A 16921-nucleotide genomic window follows, 5' to 3' on the forward strand; every position below is an offset into this window, starting at 1 on the left:
TGTTCCGCTTTGAAATAAGCTTGGAATACTCTGAGCTTAAATGACACCACTGTCCACATGAGATGTGTGAAAAAGAAAAAAGTAGCTTAAAGAAATAAGAGCTTAAGTCAACTGACCCTTAACACTTAATTTGAATCAACTAAGGACTTATACAGGACTGCTCGTGTCTCTTTGACCTCGAGTACCCTTTGCCTATCACCTTTAATAACGTCTACATATGGGAGGCTCCTTCAAATTGACACTGTGGTCACCCCCCCGCTGCTCGGAGAAACCTTCTCCAGGTCTTCCATGACCAAGTCTTGTTCATTGATGTGGTTTAGTCTCCGGGAGTCGCTATTATCCAGGCTGTTCAGGGAAAGCGGCTCCAAGGCGGAGGCTCGCGGGTTCGCCGGGAGCACGGAGTTCCCCTGCATCCTGTGCGAGTAGGTCCTCCTCTGGCCCTCCGCCGTGCACAGGCCCAGCTTGAACACCGCCTGGAACCCACGGCGGAAGTTCTCGTTGAAGAAGCCGTAGATGATGGGGTTGACGCTGCTGTTGAAGAAAGCCAGCCAGTGGGCGAAGGGGTAAACGTATATGTTGATGATCCTGTACTGATACTCCGTCAGGCTGGCGTAGTCGCTCAGCATCATGAGCGTCCACAGGGGCAACCAGGAGAGGATGAAAAGCAAGGCCACGATCAGCAGCATTTTGATCACCCTCTGTTTCTTCTTCGACACGGTGTGGTGGCTGTCGTGACCCGGCTTGCCCCCCGTCGGGACAGCTGTCTTGAACAGAGTAATGCCGATCCGCGCGTACATGACCACGATGAGGGACAGGGGCGCCAGGTAGATGTTGGCGAACAGAACCGTGGTGTAGATCTTCCTCATTTCCTGGTTGGGCCAGTTCTCCCGGCACCAGTAGAAAGGGCTCGTCTTGTTGCCGTAGCCCAGAAACACACGGATGGTTTGCTCCTTGGTCACTTGCAGCATGACCCCCGAGGGACACATGATGGATATGGCCAGAACCCAGATGACGACGATGATTAACGTGGCCGTGGAGATCGTCAGCTTCTGCTTGAACGGGTAGACGATGCATCGGAATCTGCGGAGGGACAAAAAGGAGGCACAAATGAAGTGGATCCAACATAACTTTTTAAAGGAACACGTCAACATTTTGTGAAATTAGCGTACCGTCTTCGCCAGAGAGAGACAAGCAGATATACCAGTTTCCTCTCTGTGCGTTCAGTAGAAAGCTATCTGGCTGCACCTAGCTTAGCACAATGAATGGAAGCGGACAGTGCCGGTTAGCCTAGGCCAGGGGTGGCCAACCCGCGGCTCGCGAGCCGCATGCTGCTTTTTGCCCGTCAATGTGCGGCTCTTCCACCCATAAAAAAAAATAAAAATTATATATATATATTTTTTTTTTACCCTTTTATTTTTAAACTTTTTTTTTATGTCGCTCATTCCATAAGAACGTAGAATAAACATTTACAATTTTTTTTAAATGGTCCATTTGCATGTTCTTGGTATCTGAATCTAGGGACATATATGGATCAGTGTCAGAAATAGTGTGTCTGTTACTAGGCTTGAGTAAATTGTAATGAACCAAAGGAGAATATTAATTATATTTAAAAAAAAAAAATTATCTTTGACTGTGAATAACACCATGCTAAAATTTACCAGACCAGAAAAATCTAAGCAAATGAATAAAGGGAAGATGATTAAACAGAAGGTTTTGTAGATACAGTACTGAATTCTGCCATCTTTTTTATAATGTAAATTTCTCCACCATTTTTCATCATATTGCAACACTGTTTTTTGCAAGACGTTCACAGAAACGTAGAGAAACTAACTGCGTTCTGTTTGATGGCAATAACGTTCAGGTTTGTGGGAGATAATCCCAAAAAATAAGAGAAATAAAAAAGTAAATCCAGAAGTCAGATGATTGACAGGGGCTGGTGTGAGCTGGGTAGGGTAGTTTTTCGAAATTCGAAAGCCCTGAGTCTCTTCCTTCAAAAGACTACACTCACTTTTGGCTGTGCCACTTCCTCCTGTCAATATGCGCCGGTTTCCGACTCAATGTCCTGAGATTTCTATAATCTTATATTTCACTAATAACAGTTAAAATAATTGGTAAACAAACGTAATGCTGAAAATATACACTTTTACTGTATATCTCGGGCTTAAGAGGTTAACCCTGTGAGGCCCAAATTAAAAAGACATTAGCAACTTCAGAGGCCAGAGGGTAGGACATATAAACACATTTACTATCAAATAGCATTGTGAGGCTGAACAACAGGACCAATTGACTATACATGTGCTTAAATTTTTTTAAATAAACATTATTTTTTTTAAATGGCTAAAAGTGATTTTGTAATTTTGCAACCGTGGGTCTCACACGGTACTTTTAACCCTGTGAGGCCCAAATAAAAAAGACGTTAGCAACTTCAGAGGCCAGAGGGTGAGACCTATATAAACACATGAAGGGTGCCATGACTGAAAAAAAGGTTGAGAAACGCTGGTATATATGGTGTGGCTCTTTGTGGTACCACAGTCATTTTTGTGGCTCTTAGTCTCTGACCGGTTGGCCACCCCTGGCCTAGGCATTGTCCAACTAACACCTCTCCCTGGGCCTCGCTCTCCGGAGCACCTGCCCGGAGTACTGGCCCCCTGTATTCAAAATCAAAGTGTCAGCTCCAGGCCCACCACCCTGCTGGAGGTGGAGGCTGGGGCTGCAGTAGCTGCTCATCCTCCTTAATCTGGAAATTCTCTCATCCAGCGTGGATATCCTCCTGTTGCTATTTAGACAGCTGCACAGGAGGAGGGGAGAACAGGAGACTGTTTGTATCAGGATAACGGTATCAAGCTAACTAGGCTTAGTCCGTATGTTGTAATCAGAAACAGCCAGGCTCAGAGCCAATAGATCAGTTAATAAATTAAAAGTGCAGATAAACCAAAGTCCAAAATCCAGGAATCATTTAGTCAGTAGTCACGGACGAGAAGGGATCACACACAATAACGCTGGATCTGGTGGCTTGGTCAGTGTTACAGCCCTTACATTAGACATTCTTTGGAATCGAGACCTGAAAATCGAACTTATTACATTTGACATTTAGTAAGTGAGACTTTATCCCCTTTAATTTAATTTGTCATTTATTTCCATTATTATTATAATTTAGTAAATTATCAATATTATTTGATAAACATCGACGGCTCAGAGTTGACGAGAGGGAAGACGGATCACACACAATAACACGGGATCTGCTGCTGGTTTGGTTGGTGTTCACAGCCTGGTTACATTATGCAGCTTATGTTTAAAGAGGTTTAAAACTATTCAGTTTATTTTTTTATTTTCCATGGGTCCAGATAGAAAGAAACAATACCAGAGGCCGAACTCTGGACAGATATCTCTACTCTGACTCTGGACAGATATCTCTAGACTCTGGACAGATATCTCTAGACTCTGGACAGATATCACTAGACTCTGGACAGATATCTCTAGACTCTGGACAGATATCTCTCCTCTGACTCTGGACAAATATCTCTCCTCTGACTGGACAGATATCTCTAGACTCTGGACAGATATCTCTCCTCTGACTCTGGACAGATATCTCTAGACTCTGACTCTGGACAGATATCTCTACTCTGACTCTGGATAGATATCTCTCCTCTGACTCTGGACAGATATCTCTGACTCGCTCAGAAGAATTGAGCAGAACATAGATAATCTATTCATTGAAACCACAATTACATCTTGGCATGAATCACAAGACATGTTTAGTGAATCAACAGGGTTATCACAATCTTCCCCCATATGGGGTAACTCATTATTTAAATCAAATACATTTTTTATTTTGTATTTGTTATTAAATATCTTCACTCAGATTCTTGCAAAAATGCAGTCATATATTAAGTATTATTGAATAACTGGCTAAATCAGAGCCCTATGCTAAAGGAAATAATCTACATAATCCAGGTGTCTACAGAATCCTCAAATGATAGAAGGTGTGGATAGAGGATCTACAGACAGATATTACAGAGCAGGGATGATAGAAGATCTACAGATAGATATTACAGAGCAGGGATGATAGAGGATCTACATACAGATATTACAGAGCAGGGATGATAGAGGATCTACAGACAGATATTACAGAGCAGGAATGAGAAAAGGCTTGTTATCAAGCACAAACGTTATCTATTAATAGTACATTTAAATTGATCCACAATATGAGAATGTATGTAACCCCCGAAAAACAAATTTGCATTTGGAAGTATTTGGAAATACTCCTTCTTCCTTTCCAAATACTTTTGGAAAGGAAAAATCGACACAATTTCCAACATCTTCTACAAATACATTCATGTCTGACCAGAGAGTTGTCTTGCAGAAAACCTTGGCCCTAAGAACTCATAAAAGAAAGTTGGTCAACCTTTGACCTTTGCCTGATACAAAAAGTGTTTGTTGTCCATCTTTGCACCCTTGGATTAATAACTTTCTTCTTGTTTAGTGATTAAAAGGCTTACATACATAATCAAACAAGACAAATGACCAAAAAGGGATTCATTTCTTACATTATTTGGAATCAAGACCTGATAACCTAACTTAAATTAAGTTTGACATTCACTGTAGCAAGTGAGACTGTACCCATTTTCAAAAGATATTCCCCCAATTGATTGTCAGTATGTATGCATTTATGCATGTGGATATATGTAATGTATTTTGTAAATTATCAATATTATTTTATAAACATTGATTGCTCAGAGTTCATGGGAGGGAAGATGTCTCTTTTTGGAAAAGATTACTTGTGTTCAAAAAAGATATGTGATACAAAAAAAGGTTGTTTCATCATTTAGCCAATTTGTATTTATATCCATTGTCTGGAAGCAGCTGTGGTGGATCAGGGTCTATGTGGGTTTGGTTTTAGTTAATTCCTGTGTGCTTTGGATGTATTTTGGGTTATATATCGCATAGCTCTGCTCAGCGTCATATTGCAATACTCTTCATAATCAGTATTGAACTGAAATAAAATGTCACATGTACCTTTACATACGATCATCTGTCTGGCCACACCCCCATCCGCTACCTACATAAGCAGGGGTGTGGCCATACCATCAGTCCCTTCTTCAATTTTCACCACGTTGAGTGCCTGTTTACACCACTTTAAGTTTGCTGAATTGTTTTGAAGAAAGTTGGAGCTGCGTTAACATTATCTCTTGTTTTTTTCTCTCTCTCACAATTTTAAGTAGAAAAAAGCTAAGTTATAATGTTTTCTTCGGGGGGTAGCACTAGCAACGTCACCCTTCACCAGCGGTTCTCCATTACCGCCTCCGCCGTGCGTATTGGGGCGGGATTGACTCCGCGGTCGTGGCAGTCAGTCGCGCCCGATCGGCGTCCGGTGGATAGCTTGCCTCTCCGAGGCGCTGGTGTACCAAGGGCATCTCCTGTGAGATGGCCTGGTTCCTGCTCTGGTTCCTCCGCCACCGGGGGGCCGTCGGCCAATGGGTCGACGGCTCCTCTGGTAGCAGAGGATCTGAGATGCAAGCTCTTCGCCTCTGCTCGCTCCCGTCGTAGGAGGGTGGCTTGCAGGGGCGAACGGCCTGGTTTTGGTGAGCTGCTGGAGCCAGAAGAGGGTGCTTCTGCTTCTCCGTGGCCAATGGTGGGATTTCATGGTGGGAGCAGAGGCGCTCTTATTTGACGCCCCGGTGGGGACGCATCACTCTCCCCCTCAGGGTGTGGCAGGGGGTGGTATGTCTCCTTGGGGTCCCTCGTATTCTGATGTTGGGTTAGAACCTCCGACTCAGCGACGAGATGCCCTGCTATCAGCCACATCGGATGTTGGCGCTACAGTGAGTGGTAGCCTCTCGTATGTGAGGGACGCGAGCTTAGTGGAGGAAGGTGCGCATGGGGAATTACGTGCCTTGTTCCCTGAGCTCATGGCGGCAGCAGCCGTCGCTAATGGCGTGCCACTGCCGCAGCCACTGCCTGCCCCTGTCCCTGATGACTTGATAGGTCATCTCTATGGCAACATCGTCCTGTCAGGGAGACGGGCGTTGTCTGCCCATTCTTCCCCTCAATGGAGGCCTACGTGCGTCAGGGACAGGTGGTCTCCCACATCACTGGTCTTACCCCCGCCTACGTGCAAGTCACGTGGGTGGCGGGTTTGGTCGACGGAATGAAGGAAGGGGTGCCTCGGCTTGATAGACCGATGGCGTCTCTCCTTTGTCCTGAGGTGGTGTGGGAGCCATGTTGCGGAAGCCGGTTCCCCACGGGAAATCGGCTAGGCAGTTGGCCAACTGGAGTGACCAGTCGTTTATCGCCGGGACTCAAACCCTAGCTGCGACATCCAACATTGCGCAGCTAGCGTGTTTTATGTCCGGGATGATGACGGGCGGTATGGTGCTGGACGACCAACAACAAGTCCTGCACGCCCAGGCGGCTGGAGCCATCCTGCATTTGATTCAGCTGCAGGCAATAGCCGCCGGGAAGATACGCGCCCTGGCCACTCTGTCCCAGCACCACCTTTGGCTGGAGCAGGCGCGAGTACCGGACAGGAAGAGGCATCCCCTGCTTACGGCCCCCCTCTCCGATGCTGGGCTCTTCGGGTCACTACCGCCGCCACTGCTGGTCCTTCGGCCAAGAAGGCCAGGAGGAGAGAGGGTGCCTCGACCACCACAGCCAGCCAACCCACGTCCGGAGGTGACGGTAGGGATCATCGAAGCCAGGCACCCCAGTACTGTCCCTCCGGGGCTAAAGCTCCCCGTGGTGGCATCCAGCAAGCTGCTCGTGGCAGGCGCCGCTGATGTGACTTTCCCTCCCCTGTTTACCCCTGTTCCCTTCCCCGGCTTGACTATGATTTTGTTGAAAATAAAAAGTCCCTCCTAGGACTTTTTTGTTACAAACTGTGTGTTTATTCACTACATATGTTGGGGATACGATGTGTAGAACCTTCGCCTAGTTGTGGGGTTGATAAGAGAGCTAGACTTTTAGTCGTTAGCTGGTCACTACATATATATGTGTGCTTAGCAAGGCCTGTAGCTAACACTCGGTCGAAAGGCTTTTTCTTTCCTCGTCCTGAAGAATTATGTTTCTTCCTATAAAGGTAGAGGTTTAGTTGTGTGTTCTGTTACGTTGAAACAGTGGCATTGAGCCACAACACTGTAGTGTTGGCCTACAGAAGTACTTGTGTGTGTAGTTGTGCCACGGTCTTATAGACCTCTCTCTCTCTCGATCTTATGTGTTTCTTGAAACATAAAACACGGGTGTCGTGTTCACACATAAAACATGGCCTTGTTATAAACCCTGTTTGCAGACGTGTTGTCGTCTGTAGCTAGCGTGCGTTGGGTTAGCTTATCCTGTTAGGATATACGCTGTTTCATTAGCATGCTGGCTACATAAGGTATCATCATGGCTGTTTATTATTATCGTATACAGGGTGTGGGTTTGTGAGGGGGTAACCGGATAAACCCCTCCTTCCCTCTTTTCTGATTGGTCGGGGGTTTGGCCCTCTTTCATTCGGTCCTGCCGCGCTGATTGGTCAGTACGGCACGGAGGGGGGGGGGGGGGGGTGGGGGGGGGTAGGGAATTCCCTGACTCCTCACCTATCATGGTCGGTTGAGTCATGGGATTCCCCCCGCCATAGAATACGTCACTGGGCACGTTTCTATTGGTCGCTGACTTCCGTGAGTTCTTTACAGGCCCCATGTGTGGTTCTCTGTTATTGTCAAGTTGGTGTTGCGGGGCGTAGGAACGTAAGAGTTCTGCTACGCTCGATATATATATGTAGCTTGAGCCTTTTGGTCACGTGGCTCAATGTTACATTAACTTTTCAAGTTGTTGCTCACGTGGGAAGTCTCTCTGGGGGTTCCCGTCCCCTCCTTATGGAGTAGGTTGACGGGGTATTGTTTAGGGATTCCTGACTCCTCGCCTTAAAGGTCTGTTGAGTCATGGGTTTCCCCCCGTCATAGGGTACGTCGCTCCCCGTCCCCTCTTATGAAGTATGGTTGACGGGGTGTTGTTTTTTCCCCTCAGCCGCGTCACATGGGACCCATGGCCGTATTTTTTTCTCTTTTCTGTAGAAAATAAAAAATAAAAAAGCGGCTTCTTGTCGTTCTCCCAGGCGGCTTGGAGGAATGGTATCTGGTGTCTTGTTAGACTATCCATTGATGTGTTTTGGGTCTCGACGTGTACATAGTGCTGGCCCTGGGTGCTTCTGATAGGAATCACGCATGGGCTTGCGCGCCTTGGTTGCTCATCATTAAAACAGCGTTTTTATGGGGCAACTGGGATGGAGTTTGTCTCTTCCGAGCGCCAGTGTTGTCTCGACAAATTCTCGTTCATATCTGGGAGATGTTAAGGGAATAGATCAAAGCATAGGTAGAGGGGTCTCATGCCCTTGGGGTGGGCCACCAAGCGCGGTACGAAAGGGACTGTCTGGGTGGCGCCCTCAGGGCCGCCTGGGAGAAATGCGAGGCCCTGTGCGAGATTTAAACGCGTTTTTTTTTTTTTTCATACAGTCAACATATTCTTAAATAATAGCGCTGCCCGAGGCTGGGCATGATACAGTCAACATATAGTAAGAGAGAGAGCGAGAGAGAGCTCCCGTTCTACAGTCAATATACAGTGTACAGAGAGAGAGAGAGACACATTGGAAAGAAATTGAAATGCTATTTGGCCCTAAACAGAGAGTACACAGTGGCAGAATACCTGAGCACTGTGACTGAAGATCCTTGACTAGGTACAGACTCAGCGAGCACAGCCTAGCCATCGAGAAAGGCCGCCATAGGCAGACTGTGTGTGTTAGAAAGAGAGAAAGAGAGAGAGAGAGAGAGAGAGCATGTGTGTTTGTGTGTTAGAGAGAGAGAGCATGTCTGTGTGTCGTGTGTGTGTGTGTTAGAGAGAGAGCATGTATGAGAGAGAGATAAGCAAAGATGAGCCCCTAAAGGATATTCAACTTTTAATGGAAGAACAAAACAGAAGGAAAAGATAACTTCACAAAGGCAACATGAATATACATAGATCCAAAAGGACAAAGATCAACACTTAAATCCAAAGAGAAGAGGGTCTATACCAGAGAAAACAAAGTAGCAAGGAGCCAAGGGCCGACATCAGCTAAATAGGCTAACTGCAAATAGAGTAGCCAGGTACTGACACCAGGCCACACACAGCTTTGGCCAACACTACCCAAGCTACACAAACGACCAAGACAATTCACACACAGCACATGTTGTATCTCCAAATGTTGTGAAGTAACATATGTTTTGCCTGGAAAAAAACATTGTTATTAACAAAACATTTGGGAGGGGAAGGAAGGAAGAGTGGGGTAATGTCCAATGGACATCTTACCTGCACCAAGGAACGCAGGGCGAAAGGCCGCAACACAGGTCTCCACGTTGACGAAAGGCCTCTCGCTGGCGGGACAAAAAGAAGCTATGGCCGGGGCCTTGTCATGGTGAAGGCCCGACTACATCTTCTGTCAAAGATGATGTCGTAGTCAGAGTGCCAGGGCCCCCTCCTATTCTCACGGCTAATGTCAATGGTCGTAGCACAAGCTAACAGCTAACTCTAGGCTAACTGATAGCATCAAACTAACGTTCCCAGCCGAGCGCAGCCGGCAGCTAACGTCGTAGCTAAACAGCTAACTGGCTAACAGTTAGCTCAACCCGGCTATCGCTAACCATTAGCTAACGCAGAAGCAAGCTATGCGGCTACCACTGAAAAACTGTACAACGTGAGAAAAGCAATACAGGCCAACACTTCAGACAGCCGCTGTGTTTTCCTCTTCTCATACGAAGAGAGAAGGGAAAAAGAAGGCAATACACGTCCCACTACAGAGTGGTGTTTACCATAGCAGTGCCGGCAACAAGTCCAGGCCACACACCGTTAGCTACTAGTACTACAACAGCTAGTCGGCCCGGTTGGCTCCCGAGAGAGAGAGAGAGAGAGAGAGAGAGAGAGAGAGAGAGAGAGAGAGAGAGAGAGAGAGAGATATCCACGGCGGGAATAGAATAGAGTGCATTAAAAACTCACCAAACGTCCAAGAGGATGGAGACAACCGCGTGGAGTTGACGAAGTTTATCTGCCGAACGACCATCCTCTTCATCTTGGCATAACAATGCTGCACGCGCTGTCTCTAGGTTAGCTAACGCTAGTTAGCCTTTAGCTAAGCTAGCTACTAGCCGACATCATCATGGCTATATCCCGACTGAACCACACGTTAGCACTCAATATTATAACGTAGCTAAAGCTAACTAGCTGTCCCTGTCTTTAGCCGGGATGGCTAGCCTGACTGAACTGTCTAACATGCAACAACTTTCATCTTCAGTCCATCTGCCGAACGATGTCCTCTTCATCTTGGCTGGCATAACCTCCAATGCTGCACGCGCGAAATAGTCAGACGCTAGTGATGGGTTGGTCATGAGCGACTCGTTCATAAGAGCCGATTCATTGCCGTGAGCGTGAGTCGAATCGCTCACGTCTGGCAATGAGTCGGTTCACGCCCCCCCCCCCGGCACGCACACAGACACACACAATGAACTCAACAGACGCTACCTTACCTGTAACCCCTCCCCTCATTGAAACCAATTCTGCTGCCTGCAGAGCATCAGAGCTGCCTGCAGAGCCTCAGAGCCAGGAACAAGTCAGACACATTCTACAAACGTGTCTAATGTGAAATATATAAGCATATAAGCAAAACTAGATTTTAGGTCTGTGATGAAAAAGGGCCTCACGGGAAGGGGGGCCTCGCAAAAAAATAAAAATAAAAATAAAAAAATAATAAATAAAAAACTTTTTTTTTATTTAAAAAAAAAAATTGTGCGAGGCCCCCCTTCCCGCGAGGCCCTGTCCGCACTGCTCGCACACCCCCTGAGGCGGCCCTGGGCGCCCTCTATGATGTTTTGGATCGACACGCGTACCTACCCCCCTCCTAGGGTTGGGGATGGCGGCATGATTAGGGCACGGGACTGATTCTGGTCGCGCCGGTCCAGGTTAGTTAACCCGTTGTCCGCCGGGGACGCAGATCTGCTGTTCTGGTACCCTGAGGGACTTGTGCTTTTTTCGGGGGGGGAAATGCCGGGTCGGCCCGGGTATTACAGGGTTTGACGTTATGGAGATGTTCGTGGTTGTGTACTGCGTGTTACCCCTCACTGTTGCTTGGTCCATGTTGTGTTGTACCTTGCGCTGCGCTAAGGGGGCCTGGTCCTTCTCCATTCTTTTTGCCCCTCTCTTCTCCTGCTTAAGCATGGCTGGGAGGGGACTGTTGAGGTGATTCTTCTGGAACTCCTCTGGCATCCCTGTGTACGTCGCGGTCCGCCGGGCCCGGTCCGAAATTGTTTCGTCGACCCGTAGGCCTGGGATAACCCCTTTTTGAAAACTGAAACACTTGTACTGCGGTATAGCCAGTGTATACCCGCAGTTGTGTTTTGGAGTTTTTTTCTTGAGGGGTTATAGGAACAACCACCTCATGTTTGAACCAAGGGGGTGGTTGGTTCCCTGGTGTGTTGGTAGCAGAGTCAACTCTCGGGGTAGACCGCTTGAGTGTGCCCCCGCACGTTTCATGACGTCTGCCAATCGTGTCAGCCTTCTCTGCCTCTGCCCTTCTAGAGAGTCAGGTTTTTTTTGTGGAGGCTGTGACATGGTGAACGACAATGCCAGCATACGCCCCTTCCGCCGGGGTGCTGTTCAGCAGACCCCTTTTGGCGCCTGTCTAGTCCGCAGTGCTCCAGGCTCAGGTCGAGTGCCTGTTGCCTGGATTGAGGGATCGACCTTTTTTGGGGGTTGTCTCCCCGGTGCGCTGCCTGCTCCCGCTGTGGGTGTAGCCTCTTGAGTGCTTCGAGCTTACAGCCATGCCAACCTGAAACACGCCCGATCTCGTTCGATTTCAGAGGCTGTGTAGGTTCAGGCCTGGGTTGTACTTGGATGGGTGACTGCCTGGGTATACCAGGATCAGTGAGCTAGGCGGCGTGCTGTAGGGGGGAAGGGCCTGCTCTTGGATCGGCCCTGTCCGAATACGCTGGCGATGTGGGGGGCGGTGTCACTAGTGACCGCCTGGTGAGGTCTCGATGCTGTGGCGTCGTTGGCCTCTCCAGGCCCCCTTTTTTCCGGGGGGGGGGGGCAGTCCCTTCTGGGTCTGGGTCCTCCTTCACCCTCCGCTGCTACGGCCTTGCCACGGGGTTGGGCTTTGCTCTTGACCCTGTGATGTTAGGGGTGGTAACGGGGGTTTGTTCCTTTTTGTTCGTTCCCTAGTGGCATGCGGGTTGTGCGTTTGTGTAGTCATGGGTACGCCCCACGGTCTGCTCACCCTGTACGTTGAGTTGCTGAAGTCTCCTCTTCACGCAGTCGGATCCGACTCCCTCCCGTCCTCCGCTAGGGAGGTTCGGGGGGCTCGGGTCCTCCCCGGTTCTGATGGTTGTGGGGGGCCTCAGCGGGTACATTTGTCGAGCTCAGCTCTGCTCAGCTCCTGTGTTGCAATATGACGCTGAGCAGAGCTATGCGATATATAACGTACGGTTATGTATATAACCATGGTTATATGAGCATAGTGACGCTCAGCGTCGGACTCACTGAGGACCCCTTGATCTTGCCTTGTGGTGAAAGATTGGGAAGGAGCTGATGGTATGGCCACACCCCTGCTTATGTAGGTAGCGGATGGGGGTGTGGCCAGACAGATGATGGTATGTAAAGGTACATGTGAAAATGTATTTCAGTTCAATACTGGATATGAAGAGTATTGCAATATGACGCTGAGCGTCACTATGCTCATATAACTATGGTTATATACATAACCGTACGTTTTCTCTTGTGAGCTGTCAATCACCAGACACTAATTGCTAATTGCCATGCGGCATGGCATGTGTGTGGGCTTGATTGCCACCTGATTTGTGTACAGCGTCTTTAAATAGGCTTGGTTTCCTGTGTTCAGAAGCTTGTTCATTTCATGATTTCCCTCAGTAGTAGAGGAGTGTCCCAAGTTCATGTTTCTAGGGTTTTCTCTGTCTGTAGGGCTTTTGTTTTCTTGGTTGTTTTCAACTGCTAGGTTCATTTGGGTATTTATTTTCTCCATTTCTTGTGTTTTCCTGCCCCCCAAATTGTCTGTGCAATTTATTTACTTAATTTGTTTGGGTCGCCGATGAAATATCCTCTCTGCGCTTCATCGTCATCCTCCCCCCCCAAAGTGCTCCATGGAAAATGTGTGTTTCACAAAGGTTTTTGTTTTACCGGTAAAAATTCTGCGTGATTATCTACTGTGATTATCCGCTGTCCACTTCCATTCATTTTGCAAAAGACTTGTTCGTCTTCTTGTGTCACCTTCCCCCACAGCGCCCGTCTGAGATCGCTTTCGGAGCAGACGCTCGTTGGCTACAACGGTGGTCAATAATTTTCGCCATCAGCGGTGACTGGTCAGTTCAGGACCATTCACAACCGGACGTGGTCACGGCTTGTCAAATGATGCTCGCCAGGTGTTTCGTCTTGTAACTCGAGAAGGGAATCACGCGATAGGTTGAGTGAGATGGCGATTGAAAGGCGGAAAATTCAACTTTCCAACAAATGGAGCCAGCAGACGAGCGTGCGGGTGCGTGACGGCCCTTATCCTTAAGTAGTTAACCTTTGTACATTGCTCCAACGATTGCTCAGAGGAACAATGGATACAACAATCTTCAACGTTTGCCCTGCTGGACCAAACTATGCAACACAAGGACAGAGCAATGGGGAAAAACATGCAAAAAAACATCTCCCCACTAACTGCCTAACTACGAAGCTATCTAACTTGCCCCTAGTGTTCATGTGGCTACCGGCGACGGGTACTTACGCAACTTAAGCCCCAGTCTGTAGTCAGCATCCTCTTCTTTGCCGTTGTATGCTGGGGGGGGGGGCTACATCAACTCAAGAGACACCCTTGAGCTGGTGAGGAAGGCTAGCTCTGTGGTGGGAGTCGAGCTGGTTAAACTAGAGGTGGTGGCAGAGAGAAGGAAGCTGGCCGTTATCCTGGAGAATCCTGAGGAAGGCTAGCGTCAGCTTCTCAGATTGTTGGAGCTTGATGTCATTTGCAACAACAACAACAACAACTGGTTGCTGAAGGAAACAAGTAGTAGTTTGATGTTGGCATTGATGTACAGCACCGTAGCAGCAGGTTTCCGCCTTGGAAATTACTATATGATGACTGTGGAGGAGCCCACCACGAGTAGACAGGGGCACAGCACACCTGAATTGGAGCCTCTTTCTCTGCCTTGGAGAAAGCACAGCGGGAGGTGTAGCTACTCCTGCTGGAGGTGGGGGCTGCAACAGCACAGCGGGAGGTGTAGCTACTCCTACTGGAGGCTGGGGCTGCAGCAGCACAGCGGGAGGTGTAGCTACTCCTACTGGAGGCTGGGGGTGCAGCATATTTTTTTACCAGCTAAACTCTATACTTAAAGAATGTAACCTTAGAAGTAAGAAGTACACCTAATGGGAGACTTCAATATAAACTGGGAAGATAAACATGGAAGACAGGCTCTCAAGAAACTCACAACCAAATAAAATGGTGTGCACTTCAATATAAACTGGGAAGATAAACATGGAAGACAGGCTCTCAAGAAACTCACAACCAAATAAAATGGTGTGCAGATGGTCAAAGGACCAACCAGAATAACATACGGTTATCCTATAACCATAGTTATATGAGTATAGCGAGCGCTCTGCTCGTAGTGGAACATATCCCATATCCAGTCTAATACTGAATACATTTCTTCACATGTACACACCCATCCGCCTGGCCACACCCCCATCCGCTCCTCTACATAAGCGGGGATGTGGCCATACTAACAGCTCCTTCCCAAGTATTTCACCACCAAAGGCGAAGACCACGGGGTCCTCAGTGAATCCAGGCAGAGCGCTCGCTATACTCATATAACTATGGTTATAGGATAACCGTATGTTATATATCGTAATAGCTTACGCTCTGCTCGTAGTGGAACACAGGAGCTGAGCAGAGCGGAAGCTCGACAAATGTACCCGCTGAGGCCCCCCACAACCATCAGAACCGGGGAGGACCCGAGCCCCCCGAACCTCCCTAGCGGAGGACGGGAGGGAATCGGATCCGACTGTGCGAAGAGGGTTTAGCAACTCAAACGCACAGGGTGAGCAGATCGTGGGACTTACCTTCCCACAGAAAACCCACGACTACACAGGCGCGCAACCCACATGCCACTAGGGAACGAACGGGAACGGGTTACAATCCCTAATATCACGGGGTCAAGGTCAAGAACCCAACCCTGTGGCAAGGCCGTAGCAGCGGAGCGCAAAGGAGGACCCAGCCCCAGGAAGGGTCAGGACCCCCCGGAAAAAGGGGGCCTGGTGAGGCCAACGACGCCGCAGCATCGAGACCCCACCAGGCGGTCACTAGTGACACCACCCCCCACATCGCCAGCGTATCGGACAGGGCCCATCCAAGAGCAGGCCCTTCCCCCCTACAGCACGCCGCCCTGAAGCACTCAAAGAGGCTACACCCCCACAGCGGGACCAGGCAGCACACCGGGGAGACAACCCCCAAAGAGGTTGATCCCTCAATCCAGGCAACAGGTCAAAAGGACTCGACCTGTGCCTGGAGCACTGCAGACTAGACAGGCGCCTAAGGGGTCTGCAGAAAACAGCACCCCGGTGGAAGGGGCGTTCGGTATGCTGTGCACCATGTCGCACCCTCCACAAAAAAAACGACCCTCTAGAGGGGCCGAGGCAGAGAAGGCTGACACGATTGTCAGACGTCATGAAGGGTGCGGGGGCACACTCGCAGGCAGACGGGGTCAAGCCCGGCCTAACCCGAGAGTCGACTCCGCTACCAACACACCTGGAAACCAACCACCACCCTATGTTTAGTTTAACAGGAGGCGGTTGTTCCTATAACCCCCCCAAGAAAAACTCCAAAACACAGCTGCGGGTATACACCGGCTATACAGCAGAATGGAGAAGGACCAGGCTCCTTTAGCACAGCGCAAGGTACAACACAATATGGACCAAGCAATAGTGAAGGATAACACGCAGTAACATAACCACGAACATAATATCAACCCCTGCAACGCCGGGCCAACCCGGCATTTTACCCCCGAAAAAGCACAAGTCCTTCAGGGTACCAGAACAGCAGATCTGCGCCCCGGCGGACAACGGGTTAACTGACCTGGTCCGGCGCGACCAGAACCAGTCCCGTGTCCTAATCACGCCACCATCCCCAGTCCTAAGAGGGGGGTAGGTACGCGTGTCGATCTAAAACATCACAGAGGGCGCCACCAAGACCGTCAGAACATAAAAGCACCGCCCGGTGGCCCACTCCAAAAGCGTGAGACCCCTCCGCCAATGCTTTGATCTATTCCGTTATCTCCCGCCAGAGATGAACGAGAATTCATCGAGACTAACCTAGTACACTGGCGCTCGGAACAGACAAACTCCATCCTAGTTGCCCCATAAAAACGCTGTTTCAATGATGAGCAACCAAGGCGCGCAAGCCCATGCGTGGTTCCACACAGAAGCACCCAGGGCCAGCACTATGTACCCAAAACATATCAATGGTAACCCAGATAACATTCCCTCCAAGCCGCCTGGGAGAGCGGCAGGAAGCCGGCCAAGAGACACAGATATGGGTCCCATATGACGCGTCTGAGGGAAAACACCCCTGTCAACCCTGCTCTGTATAAAGAGAGGAGACAGGGAACCCCCAGAGAGACTTCCCACGTGAGTAACAATTGAAAAGATATATGTAACATTGAGCTACGTGACCAAAAGCTCAGGACATATGCAACAGAGCGCAGAGCAGAAAACTTCTTTTCAAGTTCTCACGCACCGCATAACTCATCTTGACAACAACAGAGGTCCACAACATGGAGCCTGAAAAGAACTCACGGAAGTCTCACAGCCAATAGAAACGCACCCAGTGATGTACTCTATGGCGGGGGGAATTCCATGACCCACCTGCCCAACT

At 48.8% G+C, this 16921-nt stretch overlaps 1 protein-coding gene across 1 annotated transcript in view; it reads right to left on the reverse strand.

Moving 5' to 3' along the window:
* Nucleotides 1-230: 230 nt before the first annotated feature.
* Nucleotides 231-16921, reverse strand: part of LOC311248833 (neuropeptide FF receptor 2-like) — a gene marked incomplete at both ends in the record, with an annotated part of 96794 nt that continues 80103 nt past the window's right edge. The window contains one exon of the mRNA XM_084338054.1: nucleotides 231-1080. Within this exon, the coding sequence (XP_084194180.1) occupies nucleotides 231-1080 (850 nt within the window). The remainder of the gene's footprint in view (nucleotides 1081-16921) is intronic.

Source organism: Notolepis coatsorum (genome assembly GCF_963971535.1).
Source record: "Notolepis coatsorum genome assembly, chromosome: 2".
Lineage (NCBI taxonomy): Eukaryota > Metazoa > Chordata > Actinopteri > Aulopiformes > Paralepididae > Notolepis > Notolepis coatsorum.